General features: G+C 60.7%; 2 protein-coding genes and 1 long non-coding RNA gene across 4 annotated transcripts; all 3 read left to right on the top strand.

Annotated features, from left to right (window-relative positions):
• The first annotated feature begins 112 nt into the window (after positions 1 to 112).
• GARIN5B (golgi associated RAB2 interactor family member 5B) lies at positions 113 to 7,786 on the top strand. Its single transcript, XM_071087895.1, has 11 exons — positions 113 to 425; positions 609 to 763; positions 838 to 1,096; positions 1,818 to 1,842; positions 2,020 to 2,090; positions 2,161 to 2,264; positions 2,359 to 2,411; positions 2,495 to 2,571; positions 2,918 to 4,605; positions 7,367 to 7,458; positions 7,616 to 7,786. The coding sequence occupies exons 1-10, from the start codon at positions 276 to 278 to the stop codon at positions 7,392 to 7,394; spliced, it is 2,610 nt and encodes an 869-aa protein (XP_070943996.1). The 5' UTR covers positions 113 to 275; the 3' UTR covers positions 7,395 to 7,458; positions 7,616 to 7,786.
• Positions 7,787 to 7,901: 115 nt separating this feature from the next.
• Positions 7,902 to 9,247, top strand: LOC105488177 (cytochrome c oxidase subunit 6B2). The gene is made up of 4 exons (XM_011752027.2): positions 7,902 to 8,050; positions 8,173 to 8,285; positions 8,879 to 8,979; positions 9,071 to 9,247. Exons 2-4 carry the CDS (start codon positions 8,174 to 8,176, stop codon positions 9,122 to 9,124), a joined length of 267 nt encoding a protein of 88 aa, XP_011750329.1. The 5' UTR covers positions 7,902 to 8,050; position 8,173; the 3' UTR covers positions 9,125 to 9,247.
• A 1,286-nt stretch (positions 9,248 to 10,533) lies between these two features.
• LOC139360503 (uncharacterized) lies at positions 10,534 to 11,639 on the top strand. Of its 2 annotated transcripts, none has more exons than XR_011617899.1 (3): positions 10,534 to 10,671; positions 10,816 to 11,050; positions 11,502 to 11,639. It is a non-coding gene; the product is annotated as an uncharacterized lncRNA (long non-coding RNA). The 2 variants fall into 2 exon arrangements; XR_011617900.1 differs by having other exon boundaries at positions 10,542 to 10,671; positions 10,859 to 11,050.
• Positions 11,640 to 14,502: the final 2,863 nt, after the last annotated feature.

Raw genomic sequence — 14,502 nt, 5'->3', positions numbered from 1 at the left:
AGAGCCCACGGTCCCCGGAGAGTTCCCGGAAGAGGCCCCTGTGTGTCCGATGAGGTCACAAAGCCCCTCCACCAGAGGCTCCTCCCCCCGGCCCCTGCTGTCCACCCTGGCAGGGCCATGGCCGAGGGCCGAGTCTCCTAGCCTGGGGCATCTCCACGCTCTGTAACTCTGAGCTCCAGGCACCCGTGAAGCCCCAGGGGCCAAGGCTGGTGGGCCGGGCCTGGGAGGCCTGCACACCTGGGTTCTGGGTCCCTAAACCAGCACCCACCTCCACCATGATCTGGCTTCGAAACAGGAGGCGCACTGAGCCGCTCCAGGGCACCCCGAAGTGGGTCCCTGTTCTGGGGGAGCTGCAAAAGACCCTCCAGAAGGGCGAATACCTGCCCCTCCGTGCACTGCCCATGTTCGAGAGTAACTTTGTTCAGGTCTCCAGCTCCCAGTGCCCTGGGGCTGAGAGGGGCAGAGGGGAAGCGAGGCCACCCGGGCTGGGGGATTTTGAGAGGGAATGGGGTTTAGCCGTCCCTGTGTAGGGGACGATCAGGAGGGAGGCTCAGGCCGCGGGTGCTGGAGGAAGGAGTGGTTCCAACGCCTCTCCCTGACTGCCCCAGGTGACCCATCAAGGGGGCCCAGTGTTCGTGAATCACAGAACCAACCGGCTGGCCATGGGCGTGGCTGCCTCCCTGCCAGGCCTGGTGTTGCCCGACATCTTGCTGATGGGCCAGCCTGCCGAGGATGGGGACTGCTCGGGCCTCGTGCTGACCAGGTGCCGCATCCCCCAACCCCTTGGCCGCCCCCTCTGCCCTTCCTGCTCTAGACGCTCCCTTCTCCCTCTCCCAGGATGATCCCCCTGGACCTCGTCCACCTCTGCGTCCATGACCTCTCTGCCTGGCGCCTGAAGCTGCGCCTGGTCTCGGGCCGCCAGTACTACCTGGCCCTGGATGCCCCTGACAACGAGGCGGGCTTCCTGTTCCGCTGTTGGATCCGCCTCATCAACCTGCTTCAGGAGCCACCTCCCACCTGGGCCCCCAGGACCATGTGCACGGCCCCCCTGGATGTGCCCCTGGCCAAAGCACCTGCCTCCACCTGGCACCTGCAGGTGGGACCCCAGCTCCACAGCCCAGGGCATGGCAGGCCCTAGGAACTCCCCGGCCAGATCCACAGGGGACTGGGACCAAGAGCCCAAAGTCTAGGTCGGGGGCCTGGACCCCTGAGTCAAGGGAGGAGGGGCTGGGTCTGGACACCTGAGTCGAGGGAGGAGGGGCTGGGGGCCTGGACTCCTGGGTCTCAGGGAGGAGGGGCTGGGGGCCTGGACTCCTGGTTCTGAGGGTGGCGGGTTGGCAGTCTGAACTCCTGGGTCTGAGGGAGAAGGGGCTGGGGTCCTGGACCCCTGAGGGGCTGGGGGTCTGGACTCCTGGGTCTCAGGGAGGAGGGGCTGGGGTCCTGGACCCCTGAGTCGAGGGAGGAGGGGCTGGGGGTCTGGACTCCTGGGTCTGAGGGAAGAGGGGCTGGGGAACTCCTGGGTCTGAGGGAGGAGGGGCTGGGGCCTGGATCCCTGAATCGAGGGAGGAGGGGCTGGGTCTGGATTCCTGGGTCTGAGGGAGGAGGGGCTGGGTCTGGACCCCTGGGTCTGAGGGAGGAGGGGCTGGGTCTGGACCCCTGGGTCTGAGGGAGGAGGGGCTGGGTCTGGACTCCTGGGTCTGAGGGAGGAGGAGCTGGATCGCAGGGTCCTGGGAGCAGGAGGGGGCCTAGACCTCTGGCTGGGTAGGTTATGGAGATGTGGAAGCTCAGGCCCCTCCTGCCTCCTTCTGTCTCCGCAGGACCAGCCCGTCAGCAGACATGCAGGTGAGCAGGCCCTGCTGTTCTTCAGGACCTCTGGGTGTCGGGTTCTCCCCCAGCAGGGACGGAGTTGCACCCTTTGGCTCTTCCCCCTCCCTCGGTCGGGGCCTGCACAAGCTCCTGGGGTAGGTCCTCGTGCCCTCCCCTGGGGTCCCTGATCCAGGATGTTTTCTCTCTTCCCAGTCAGGGTTGCTGAGCACAACTTTCCTTATAAGAAGCCTCAAGAGGCCACTCGGAGACAGAGGAAGGCCAAGGTGAGCTGGCGGGGCGGTGCGCGCCCTAGGGGCTGCCCCTGTCTAACCGTCCCTTCCTCACCCATGCCAGGCACTCAAGCGCAGTTTCAAGTCTCAGGCCGTGGGCGACTCTGTGCCCCTCATCTGGTCACAGCTGGAGCATGCTGACGTCGGGAAGAAACCTGCAGAAAAGAAGTGGGCGTGGGGTCTTGTTGCCGGTGGGTGGGTGGGAGAAGGTGGGAGACCCCAGCCCAGATGCCACCAAAGTCCCACGGTATTGCTCCTGCAGGTCCCACCCAGACTTCCACCCCGACAGAACTCACACCCAAGTCCACTTTTCTGGTAAGATCAACCTACCCCACCCCCTGCCACACTGCGTGGCTCTGGTTCCCGCCCCAAAGGGCTCAGACTGCTCCCCCATCCAGAGAAGACCAGCATCACCATCTGGACCATCTTCAGCATCATTTCCAGCACGGCCAAGCAGACACAGTCCTCTCCAAAGGCCAGCCTTATACCCGGGGCGGGGCCCAGGCCCCAGAGCTGAGGGAGGAGGGGCTGGGGGCCCGGACTCCTGGGTCTGAGGGAGGAGGGGCTGGGGGTCTGGGCTCCTGGGTCTGAGGGAGGAGGGGTGGGGGCTGGACTCCTGGGTCTGAGGGAGGAGGGGTGGGGGCTGGACTCCTGGGTCTGAGGGAGGAGGGGCCGGGGGGCTGGACTCCTGGGTCTGAGGGAGGAGGGGCCGGGGGTCTGGACTCCTGGGTCTGAGGGAGGAGGGGCTGGGGTCTGCCCTCCCGGGTCTGGGGTCTCCATGCATCCTGACCATGCATCCTCTCCCCTCTGTCCATCTACAGGCCTGCACATCTGCATCTGAGGAGGCCACAGGCCAGGGACCTGTGGTTGAGAGCCCTTCGTACTGTGTCTCAGCTGACAGCCCTGATTGCTTCTTTCTGGGCTCCGGCAGCTCCCTGGACCCGTGCCTGTGGCATCAGGACATGGAAGACCTCATGGATTCTGAGAGCAGCACTTTGTCATCTGCTGCCTCCGGCCTGGCTCCCTATCCCCCGGCTGCCCGCCTCTCCACACCCTACTCTTCCATCCCCAGGGGCAGGGAAAAGGCCAGGTCTATGGGCTCCCACCAGGGGCGGGGGCCACCACCCTGCCAGACGGGCCCTGTCACATCTCGCAAGGCACCATTCCTCGTTGACCAGTCCCAGAAGCTCCCAGCTGTACCTGCTTCCTCGTGGACGCCCCCACCTGGATTGGCTCCTCCCCAGAAGATCTCAGCTGCACCAGCTCCTCCCTGGAAGGCCCCAGCTGTACCTGCCCCACCCCAGAAGACCCCACCCCCATCTCAGAAGGCCCCATCTGTACCTACCATTCCCCAGAAGGCTGTGTCCCCCACTGCTCCGAAGAGGAAATCTCTGCTTCTCCCTGCCCCGTCCCAAAAGGCTCTGCAGACCTCACCTCCCCAGTACCAGATGGCACCGGGCTCGCCTGCCTCACGGGGGAGGCTCCCTGGCGACATGCTGCCAACAGGAATCCCTGGAAGAGCTGCGCTGGAGAGAAGCCCGTCTGGAGGGAGACCGGAGCCAGCGGTGACGGTGCCAGCGGTGACGGTGGGCACCCAGGAGACAGACGTGGTGATGACGACTCAGGTCAAGTCCCTGGAGTCGCCCTTCACCGTGACCAAGAAGGAGTCCAAGGACATCCTGGTTAGCAAAACCCAGGAGGTGACCCTGGAGGCCTTCGGGGGCCAGGGGAAGTTGGAGGACCGGGCCCACTTGGCGAAGCTTGAAGAGAGGTCCCTGGACCTGCCTGGCGCAAGATCCAATGAGCTGGAGCAGCGGAAGAGATGGGTCGAGACAAAGGAGCTGGCCGTCGAGGGCCCCTCCCAGAAGCTCAGTAGACCCTTCTCCGTGGAAACGCTTACTCTCGCCAAGCTCACGATCCTGGCCAACTCCAAAGAGCAGCGCGTGAAACCCTCTCTGGTCTCACTTCCCTCCTGGCTCTTGGCGACTTCGCAGGCGTCTGCCACGTCAGTGATGGCTTCAATGCCCTTCCACCCAGGCCAGCTGTCCTCACCGGAGGGGAAGCCAGTGGTGGTCAGAGAACAGCCAGAGTCGCACACTTGGGTGAAGGAGGGCAAGCGGCAATGGGGCGAGAGTAAAGGGTCATCCTGGGACCCCGAGGGGCCGCCCAAGGTGCCCCTTCGCTCCAAGCCCACCTCTGCCAGTCCCAAGAGGGAAGGAATCTCCCAGGCGCCTATCCCCCTGCCCGCCTCACGGTGGGAGGGCTTACCGCCATCCCCCCTCTCAGAGACCCCCATCTCAAAGACGGAGGCCACAGCCAAGGCGTCCCAGCAGCCCAAGAGACTGTCGCAGGAGCCCGTGAAGATGCCAGCCCAGCACCCCCTGGCCACTGTGGGCTCGTCTTCAGAAATTCTTTTGCCCATGCTCTTAGAACTTGAAACTGTGAGGAACACGGCCACCAAGGCAGAGGAAATACAGGAGGAATCGGGTGTCTTTAACCTTCCACCCAGGTAGCGGGGGTTAGCAGCTAGCATTTACTGTGAGCTCTGCTGTTTATGAGATAGAGACGATCACTCCCTCCTTTCCCGTTTTTTTTGTTTTGTTTTGTTTTGGTTTTTTTTTTGACAGGGTCTCACTCTGTCACCCAGGCTGGAGTGCAGTGGTATGATCTTGGCTCACTGCAACCTCCACCTCCTGGCATCCTGCGTAGCTGGGATTACAGGCGTGTGTCACCATGCCCGGCTAATTTTTGTATTTTTAGTAGAGACGGGGTTTCACCATGTTGGCCAGGCTGGTCTTGAACCTGACCTCAAGTGATCTGCCCGCCTTGGCCTCCCAAAGTGCTGGGATTACAGGCGTGAGCCACCACACTCGGCCGCCTTTCACTCTGATACATAGTGAGTGCCGACTCTGTGCCAGGCATTGTTCTAGGCAGTGGGGATACAGCGTCTGACCATGGGGCTGGTGGTGGTGGGATGTGCTCCTGGCTTCTAGCAGGTAGAGACCAGGGATGCTACTCAGCATCCTATAGTGCACAGGACAGCCCCCACCACAGCCCAGGTGGTCTAGGGAGGCCTCATTGAGCTGGAGTGGTTTGTGTGAAGACTTGGAGGAGAGGACGGAGGAAGCCATGAGGCCATCTGCAGGGAAAGCATCCCAGCAGAAGGAATGGCCACTGCAAAGTCCCTGGGGCAGGAGTGTTTGTAATGTGCTGGACCACGGGGATCCCAGGGTGGAAACTCGCTCAGAGGCGCAGCAGGGGGACGCCCATCACGGAGGACTTTGCAGACAATTTTAGGAACTTTGGCTTTGACTCTGAGCAAGCTGGAGGGTTTGGAGCAGAAGAATAATGGGGACTGATTTATGTGTGAAGAGGCTGCCTCTGGCTGGGGCGTGGAGGATGTAGAGGGGGCCAGAGTGGGCGCCTGGAGGACAGGGTGGAGGCGGCTGCAGGAACCCAGGTAGGAGATGATGGTGGCTTGCACAAGACGGGAGGTGATGGAGGTGTGGAGAAGCGGGGGACTCTGGAGATGCTTTGAAGAGTGAGCCAATAGATTGCTTCACGGATCGGGGCTTGTGATGTGAGAGAAAGGCTGACTTGAAGACGGCTGGGAGGATGTGGGTTCGAGATGCCCGGAGCAGGCGGCGGCAGTGCAGGGGAGTAGGTTCTGGGAGGCGCTCAGGAACGCCTCTCTTTTGGACACCTTGATTCTGAGGTGTCAGGGAAGATGCAGGGTAAGCAGTTGGACACGAGTCTGGAGCTCAGGGAAAGCAATTTGGGGAGTCACTGGTGCACAGACAGGTTAACTCAGGCTGTGAGATTGGAGGAATTCACCGGCGAGTGAGTGGAGATGGAGAAAAGTCTGAGGTGTTTGGGCAAAGAGGAGCCAGAGTCAGGGAGAGCAGAGCAGCCAGAGACGGGGGCATCTCAGCACCATGTGGAGACAGCGACAAGGCGGGGAGAGAACGTCGGTGTCAAACGCTGTGGTCAGGTGAAGGAAGCGGGGCCTGGGGTCACACCTCTGGATTTACCAGTGTGGAAGTGATGTGGGGGTTGGGGTTGAAGTCCTGATGGGAGCAGTCAGGAGAGTGTGGAGAGAGGGGTGTCTCCAGGCTGCAACACCTCAGAAACACCATGCCAAATGAAAGGGGCCAGACACAAAAGGCCACAGAGACCCCATTTCCATGAAATCCCCAGAACAGGCCAACCCACAGAGACAGAAAGTGAATGGTTGGAGGCCAGGGGCCTGGTGTGGAGGAAAGGGAGTGGTTGGAGGTGAGCTCTATCGCCAGGCTAGAGGGCAGTCTCTAGAGACAGAGTCTCTTGCTCTCTCTCCCAGGCTAGAGTGCAGTGGTGTGATCATGGCTCACGGCAGCCTCAATCTTCCTGGGCTCAAGTGATCCTCCTGTCTCAGCCTCCAAAAGCCCAGCCAAGTTTTTGATTTTTTGTAGAAAAGAGGTCTCTGGGGCTGGACGCGGTGGCTCACGCCTGTAATCCCAGCACTTTAGGAGGCCGAGGCGGGCGGATCACAAGGTCAGGAGATAGAGAGCATCCTGGCTAACACGGTGAAACCCCGTCTCTACTAAAAATACAAAATATTCGCCGGGTGTGGTGGCGGGCGCCTGTAGTCCCAGCTACTGGGGAGGCTGAGGTAGGAGAATGGCGTAAACCCTGGAGGCGGAGCTTGCAGTGAGCGGAGATGGTGCCACTGTACTCCAGACTGGGAGAGAGAGTGAGACTCAGTCTCAAACAAAACCAAACAAAACCAAACAAAACCGAGGTCTCACATGTTGCCCAGGCTGAAGTGCAGTGATGCCATCACAGCTCACTGCAGCCTCAACCTACCCAGGCTCAGGTGATTCTCCTGCCTCAGCCTCCTGAGTAGCTGGAACCACGGGCATGCGTCAACGCGCCTGGCTAACTTTGGTATTTTTTGTAGAGATGGGGTTTCACCATGTTGTCCAGGCTAGTCTCAAACTCCTGGGCTCAAGCAATCCTCCCGCCTCCGCCCCACATACTGCTAGGATTACAGGGATGAGCCACCGCACCTGGCCGGGATTCTTAATTCGTACATTTGGCTGCCAGAGTGACCAATCCTGAGTCAGGCCTGATATTAACCAGGCAGGAGGGAGAGAAGCTTAGCAGGGTTCTAGAGGTGAAACCACCTGCCCAGATTCCTAAGCCGGGTATCTGCAGCTCTTAAAGCCCTGGGTACCCCTCTCTCCCTACCCTGTCCCCCAAAGTTCTCTCTGCTTGCTTTCTCCCTGCAGCCTGCAGCACTCCCAGCACTTTGAGTAGCTGGATGCGGGGGGTGGGGCTCAACCCCAGTCGGAAACTGTCCGGAGGAGCCCAGCGCTGCCAGGTACCCTTTAAGACCCTGGAGGTGGGGGGGGGGAGAGGGGACCGAGAGGAGGAGGAGGGGGGGAGGGCTGGGGGGAGGGCAGAGGGGAGGAACGGGGGGGGAAGGGGGGTCCCAGGAGCCCTGACCCCACCGCCACTCTTTCCTCTTAACTCCACAGGCCCCCAGGGTTCTGTGCGCACCGACTGTAAGAAGCGGAATGTTGAAAGGCCGCTTGGGGGGATTCGCCCCGTCCGGTAGATACCAGAACTATCGATATGCCTTTATATATTGGGGGGCGGGGGCGGGGCGAGCCCGTGGAGCCGACCAACTTCGCAGAGATTAAAGCTTGAGTCTGAGACTCAGCAGGTCGCACCTCAGTGCCTGCGCGCGCGGGTCCCCGAGGGGGCGTCAGGGAGCGAGGGGTGGGTGGGGGCGCCCCTACCAGGCCCGCGGCGCACGACTGCTCCCATTGGCTGGGGCTCGGGCGTCCGAGCCAATCTGGCCGCGGGTGCGTTTCTCCTGAGCCTGGGGGCACCGCACCCCGCGGACTCAGAAGCCAGCGGCACCCGGGGACCGTCCTACAGCAGATCCAGTGGCCGCCGACGTCAGGCTGGTGAGGGCACGACGGGTGGGGTTGAGGGGCGGGGGTCCGGATGGGGGGACGGGTCGGAGCGAGGGCGCCCCCTCGGCCCCACGGAGTCCCCGTCCCGTCCCGCAGAAGTTGCCTCCTTCTAGGATGTTGGATGTGGAAGCCCAGGAGCCCCCCAAGGGGAAATGGTCGACGCCGCCCTTCGACCCGCGCTTCCCCAACCAGAACCAGACCCGTAACTGCTACCAGAACTTCCTGGGTGAGACCTGCTCAGCCAGGTTATGGGGGGAGCAGGGTGTGACGAGGGAAGGCAGGGAGGGCCACTCCCACCCGAAGTCCCGTGGAGACCGTTAGGGTGGGAGGCAGGGCGGGCCTGGGTTGGTGGGGGCGGGGCTGAGCTGGGAGGGGCGGGGAGAGGTTGGTAGGGGCGGGGCCGGGCCGAAAAAAGGCGAAGCTGAGCCGGGAGGGGCGGGGCGAGGTTGATAGGGGCGGGGCCGGGCCGAGAAAAGGCGGGGCTGAGCCGGGAGGGGTGGGGCGGGGCGAGGTTGATAGGGGCGGGGCCGGGCCGAGAAAAGGCGGGGCTGAGCCGGGAGGGGCGGGGCGGGGCGAGGTTGGTAGGCGCACGGCCTGATTTGGAAGGTGTGGGGCGAGGTAGGTAGGGGCAGGGTCTGGCTAGGAGGAGCAGTGTGAGGGAGGCAGGGGTTGGGGCATGGCTGGGAGGGGCGGGATGGAGGCCTCGGGGGTAGAGGGAGGCGGGGCGAAGCAGGGAAGAACTGGGAGGGACCGAGTAGTGGAAGGGCGGATCCTGTCCTGGAATGGGCGTGGCTTGTCGCGTGACCCCGCCCCCCACAGACTACCACCGCTGCCTCAAGATCAGGACCCGCCGTGGGAAGAGCACGCAGCCCTGCGAGTACTATTACCGCGTGTACCACTCGCTGTGCCCCACCAGCTGGGTGAGTCGGCAGAGGGGGCGCCGGGCCAGGCGTGGGGAGGGCTCGGCTGAGGCTGAGCCGGCGTCCCGCTCCCTGCCTTTCTGCTTCCCAGGTGGAGAGCTGGAATGAGCAGATCAAGAACGGGACTTTCGCCGGCAAAATCTGACTGCCCCGGCGCGGCCTCCTCTGAAGATGCAGTGACCCTGCATCTTTTTGTCTTGCGGAGGCCCGGCCTCGGTTATCCACCCCTACCTCCCAGTGTCTAAGCCACGAATAATGTTATGCTGTTGCTGATGTTCCTTCTTCATGCCCAGGCAGCGGTGCGTCGTGGTGGTGGTGGGGATCCTCCCTGTGCCTGTGTCCGGGCTAACACTGCTTTTTCTAATAAGGGGCAGGTGAAGGACTGCTGCTCCATCAGGCAGAGACGGCAGTCAGGGCCCTAAGATAGGAAGCCGAGTGCCTCCCGTCCTTCTCCCTCTCCAATCCAGCAGGTAGATGCCTCATGTTGACAGCTGTGAGCCAGCTCAGGGTCCCCAGTTCTCAACACTGTCCCACCTAGATGGCTCCAAGGTGTTCCTGCCTCTCAATCACCACACCTACCTCTCACCTCAGTCTTTCCCCTACTCCCTTCCTGCCTGCACCATCTCCCCAGGCTCCTTCCCCATCCCACCCCGATCCATCCCATCTGGGGTCCTGAGGGGTCTTCTTTGTACCACCCAAAGCTGACTCCATCCCTCCCTCCCCCACTCTCTCTGGACTCTCCACCACTCCCTTCCCACCTGGCTCATTCCCCTCCCAGAACATCGAGAGCCCCATCACGGGAGCCAGCTTATTCCCAACAGAGTCCCCTGGTGTCCACCCTTTTGGCACCCACACCCACAGCCAGGAGTAGCAGCCTGCTCGGTTCTCCAGTGCATCAGGCTCACCCCGCAACCCCACCCCGCAGAGGCCGCTGTCGGTCTCTCCTACCACACATATCGCCGCAATTTCTCCCGTGACCCCCGCCAGACTGCCAGCACCCAGAGGACGCTCAGAGCTCCCTTGGAATCATTCTCTACTCCTTCCCCATCCTGGCACAGATCCCTAGGGTTCTAGCCTGGTCCTGCGGAGGGAGCCGTGAGACCAGTCAGCCTGGGGTGCTGGTTTTCCCAACTGGTGCTCCCTGAACTATCAGCCTCCCAAAGGGGCTCTTAGGAGGGGGAAGTCCCAACCTCTGACTGAAGCGGTCCTCTGAGGCCCTGTTCAACCCCAGGGTTCAAAGGTGACTACAACTAATCATGACAACTTGCAGGGTGACCCTAGACAAGCTTCTTGACCTGTGTGAACCCAAGGTTCCCCAAGGCAAGCTAAGATGGCTCAGGGCCCCATTATCAGAGGAGGTGGAGCTGGGTGAGCTCAGAGGACTGACTCCATCCTGCTCCCTGCTCCATGATGACCTGTCCATCACCTGCCCTCCACGCTGCCCAGGACACACCCTAGACGGGCCATCTCCCAGGATGACGCCACCTCTGAGATCTTGGCCTCCTGACTCCGTCTCTGACCACAACCCGAGAATGGGGTGAGGGTACAGGGTGTGGACTCAGCTACAGGAGGGCTTCCTGTTCATGCAACGTCCCCAGAGCCTTGCCGCAGGCACAGAGGCGCTGGTAGAACCACGGGGGCAGGACCCCTCTCTGAGTCACAGAATGGAGCTAAGTTGGTGAGGTCACCCAGGTAACATCCCAAGCACAGGGCACCACACCTGTGCAGCCACAACTGCCTCGTGACCTCCCCAGAGCTGTGTCTAGAACCCATTTTTGCGCTGTTGGCCAGCCTTCCTTCTTCCTCCCCCTCCCATCTTCTCTTCACTGCTTCCAGACCTCATCTCAGCACATTCTCACACTCCCGACCCCTTCTGCAGCTGCCACTGCCCCACCGATGCCTGAGCCAGGGGCAGGGGCAGACCTGCCCGGCCTGGCCTACAGCCTGGTGGACCATCACATGTGCAAACTCCAAACACCTCCAACATGTGCTCCAGCTGGCTTTCTCTGGTGTCTAGCAGCCGCGTCCTGAGACCCCCAGTGCCAGCCTCGCAGACTCGGCAACCTCCCAGGTCAGAGAAAACTGAGGCCACTCCACTTATTCCTGCCCCACCCAGAACACCTGCATCCTTGTTCGCTCAACCTCCTCCCCCCCACTTCCTTCTCCTCCTCCAGCCCCATCTCTTCAATCCTCCCATCATCCCCTCCCTCTGCAGTTCTTCCCTCAGAACCTGCTCTGTCCTCCCAGCCTCCAGATCATGGATCCTGAAGGCCACCTGCTCTGCCTCTCCTACTCACTGTCCCTTGGCTCCTAGGGGCGCAGCTTCGCCCCCTCTCTCTGGGTTTCCCTCTTCCCCATCCTGAAGGCGGCAGAGCCCAAACGGTTCTGAAAATGAGTTCGGTCCAGGCCCTGAAGCTTACTAACCATGTTGCCTGGGACGAGTTCGCTAGCCCCTCCGCACTGTGGTCTTTTCATCTGAAATATGGTAACAATGACATAATAATGACACCTCCACTTCCTAGGGCTGTGGGGAGGACGGCGATGTGAAAACATACAAAGCAGAGCAGTGTCTGGCTCTTCTCAGTGTGTGGGGTCTCTAGCCAGAGAGACAATCTGAGTCACTCGAATCAGCATATCGGCTCAATTCTGGTGCCCCATCTCCTACTGGACAGTGGGACTGATCGACCGGACAGACAGCCCAGGGATGGCCCCAGAAACCGGTCCTGGAGCTCTTGGAGGCATCTGGTTGACTAGCTTGCAGTCAGAGCGCGCCCGCACAGGGAGACACGGGGTCAGGGTGGGGAGTCCTTGGCTAGGGCCCTGGCTGCCTGCCAGCCAAACGCTGAGAGCAGTTCTAGTGCCACACACCCAGGTCAGCCCTGGTCGTCAGGGTTTCCTGTTTCAATAAACTTCCTTCCACCTTCACCTACAGCCACCAGCCTCCGAGTTCCTTGTTTCCCTTGCTCTGGCCTCCAAGTGTATGACGGGGTTCTCAGGCCCAGGCTTCGACCAGAGGACCCTCCGCCACCACCGTTTCTTCCCGTTCTTGAGCTACCTTGGTGAACTCATGACCCCAGGCCCCGGCTGCACCAGGATGCCCCCAGGTCCTGCCAGCTGGGAAGTGCCAGCATGAATTCCTCAAACTTCGTGGAAGCCAGGGGCCCCCGCAGCTGAGGGACCCCAAGCAAAACATCTACCCTCCCCAGGCCGGCTCCTGTCTGCGTGGGCCACATGACTCTGAGAGCGCCCAAGCCCCTAAGGCTGTCCCGACCATCATGCTGCAACAAGGATAGGGAATGATCACTATGGTCCTGGCGTCTCCCCTCCCCCACCACTCCCCAAGCACCACTTGAGCTGCTGCCTGGCTCAAGCCAGAAGCTGACTCTGGCCCCCATGGGGACATCAGGCAAGGTCTGGAGACATTTTTGGTTGGGACGGAGGTATGTTCCTGGCATCTAGTGGGTGAAGACTAGGGAAGCTGCCCAACATCCTGCAATGCATAGGAGAGGACACGCCCTGCCCAGAAACACCAGCTCGGCATGGCAGCAGCATGGAGGCCGGGAAACCCTGATCGCCAGTTTCTTAACGCCCTCCGCCTCCCGGGTTCAAATGATTCTCCTGCCTCAGCCTCCCGAGTAGCTGGGATTACAGGCATACGCCACCACGCCTGCCTAAGTTTGTATTTTTAGTGGAGATGAGGTTTCTCCATGTTGGTCAGGCTGGTCTCAAACTCCCAATCTCAGGCAATCCGCCCGCCTTGGCCTCCCAAAGTGCTGGGATTACAGGTGTGAGCCACCGCACCCGGCTTGCCCCTGGTTTTTAGCCCTTTTTGTTGGGGGTGGGGTGGGGCAGATATAGAAACTTGTGAGAATGTGATGAACGCTCTGAACTCCCTGTAAAAAACGTGCACTGAAGATTTCCGAACGTTCCTGGAAGTTCCGACGTCCACCCATGAGTCCTCAGCTAAGACTCCCTGCTCTGCTGCCCTCTTTTTCTAAGAGCTGTTGCAACAGCACCTGAATTTCAGAAACAAAAGGCCGGGCGTGGTGGCTCACACCTGTAATCCTAGCACTTTGGGAGGCGGAGGCAGAAGGATTGCTTGAGCTCAGGAGTTTGAGACCAGCCTGAGCAACACAGTGAGACACAATCGCTACAAAAAATTTTAAAAATCAGCTTGACGGGGTGGCGTGCGCCCGTGGTCCCAGCCACTCGGGAGGCTGAGGCAGAAGAATTGCTTGAATCCAGGAGACGAAAGTTGCAGTGAGCCGAGATGGCGCCACTGCATTCCAGCCTGGGCCACAGAGCGAGACCCTGTCTCAAAAAAAAAAAAAAAAAAAAAAAAAAAGGAAAGAAACGAACGGCATGGCTTCAGTTCATTATTCAGAGACAAATCCCTGGGGACTGCTACTGGAGCCATCTCTCTGCCGTTTGACGACCTGGAGCTCTCTCCATCCTTATTTTTACCATGAGAAAGAAAACAAACAGGGTTTAGCAGGATTTGCACTACAAGAAAGAGGAATTTTCTCCCTGCAAAAGAAATAGAACAGGCCATATTATCCAATGTATCTAAACGAGTTTTAAAGTAAACAAGGTTTGACCCGTTCTCAACTGCCCCCTTGTCCCCACCTCCCAGGGCCACTGCAGAGGTGCTTATATGGGTCTCGCTGTGGCCCCTCCTCCCCCGTTGCTCCCTCTCCACCAGGGCCGAGGAGAGTTCCCTGATACCTGCGGCCTGGCCTCGTCCGCCTCCACAGTAAGCTTGTTCAAGGCTGGCAGATGTGGAGGTGCACAGGGGGGTCCTGGAGCCAGCAGGTGACCTGTAGCTGCCCAAGTAAGACGGGCTCGGTGGCCCCAATGAGAAAAGTGTCTGTGAGAAGCTGGAGGTACCTGGGATCAGGGAGTGCTCACAGTCAGCCAGTTAGTCCTTTTGCAAAACGAGATTACAAGGAGAGTTAAGACGCCCCGGCAAAATCCAGATCCTGGATTGGACCTTAAGAAACAAGATTCATCATCCTGGTCTCAGACACCACAAAGTCCAAGATGCCACAGCTGAGGAAGGCCCCGTCAGCGCCGCCTCCCCCAGGCCTGGCTCTGGTGTCCTGGGCAGCCCCCATACCCCCACTCAGCCAGCCCCCACCAGTCTCTCTCTGTTTGGACTGAGATGTGGGAGGGGCCTCTCACTGAGAAGTGCCAGAAGGGAGAAGGGCCCTCAAAAGCCCTCAAGTCCCCATGTGGCCTTGGCAAGTCACTCTGCTTGCTAAACCTTGTTGGCCTCGCCTGGAAAATGGGAGGACCCGCTCCCAGGAGAGGATGGGTCTGAAGGCATTTTTATAAGCACAGCCCGAGTGGGGATGGGGCTCCAGCCTCAGTCCCCCTAGTCCGTCACCCTCCCAAATCCCTCTCCCGACAGCTCTCAGGGCCGCAGACCTGGGCTGCCTCTTCCCCTTCTCACCAGCACAGCTGCCGGTCCCACCCTCCCCATATCCCTGAAAACGTAAAGCCAAAACCAAACACCGCCAAGGG

This window comes from Macaca nemestrina, chromosome 20, assembly GCF_043159975.1.
Source record: "Macaca nemestrina isolate mMacNem1 chromosome 20, mMacNem.hap1, whole genome shotgun sequence".
In the NCBI taxonomy this organism is placed as follows: Eukaryota; Metazoa; Chordata; class Mammalia; order Primates; family Cercopithecidae; genus Macaca; species Macaca nemestrina.
The sequence above is the reverse complement of the archived record's forward strand: the minus strand, read 5'-3'. Positions and strand labels throughout refer to the sequence as shown.

Coding starts and splice junctions, on each gene's coding strand:
- GARIN5B (XM_071087895.1), top strand. CDS start 276: ATGATCTGGCTTCGAAACAGGAGGCGCACTGAGCCGCTCCAGGGCACC. Junction 1,843..2,019: donor GCCCGTCAGCAGACATGCAG/GTGAGCAGGCCC, acceptor CTCTCTTCCCAG/TCAGGGTTGCTGAGCACAAC. Junction 4,606..7,366: donor GTCTTTAACCTTCCACCCAG/GTAGCGGGGGTT, acceptor TTCTCCCTGCAG/CCTGCAGCACTCCCAGCACT.
- LOC105488177 (XM_011752027.2), top strand. CDS start 8,174: ATGTTGGATGTGGAAGCCCAGGAGCCCCCCAAGGGGAAATGGTCGACG. Junction 8,286..8,878: donor CTGCTACCAGAACTTCCTGG/GTGAGACCTGCT, acceptor CGCCCCCCACAG/ACTACCACCGCTGCCTCAAG. Junction 8,980..9,070: donor CGCTGTGCCCCACCAGCTGG/GTGAGTCGGCAG, acceptor TCTGCTTCCCAG/GTGGAGAGCTGGAATGAGCA.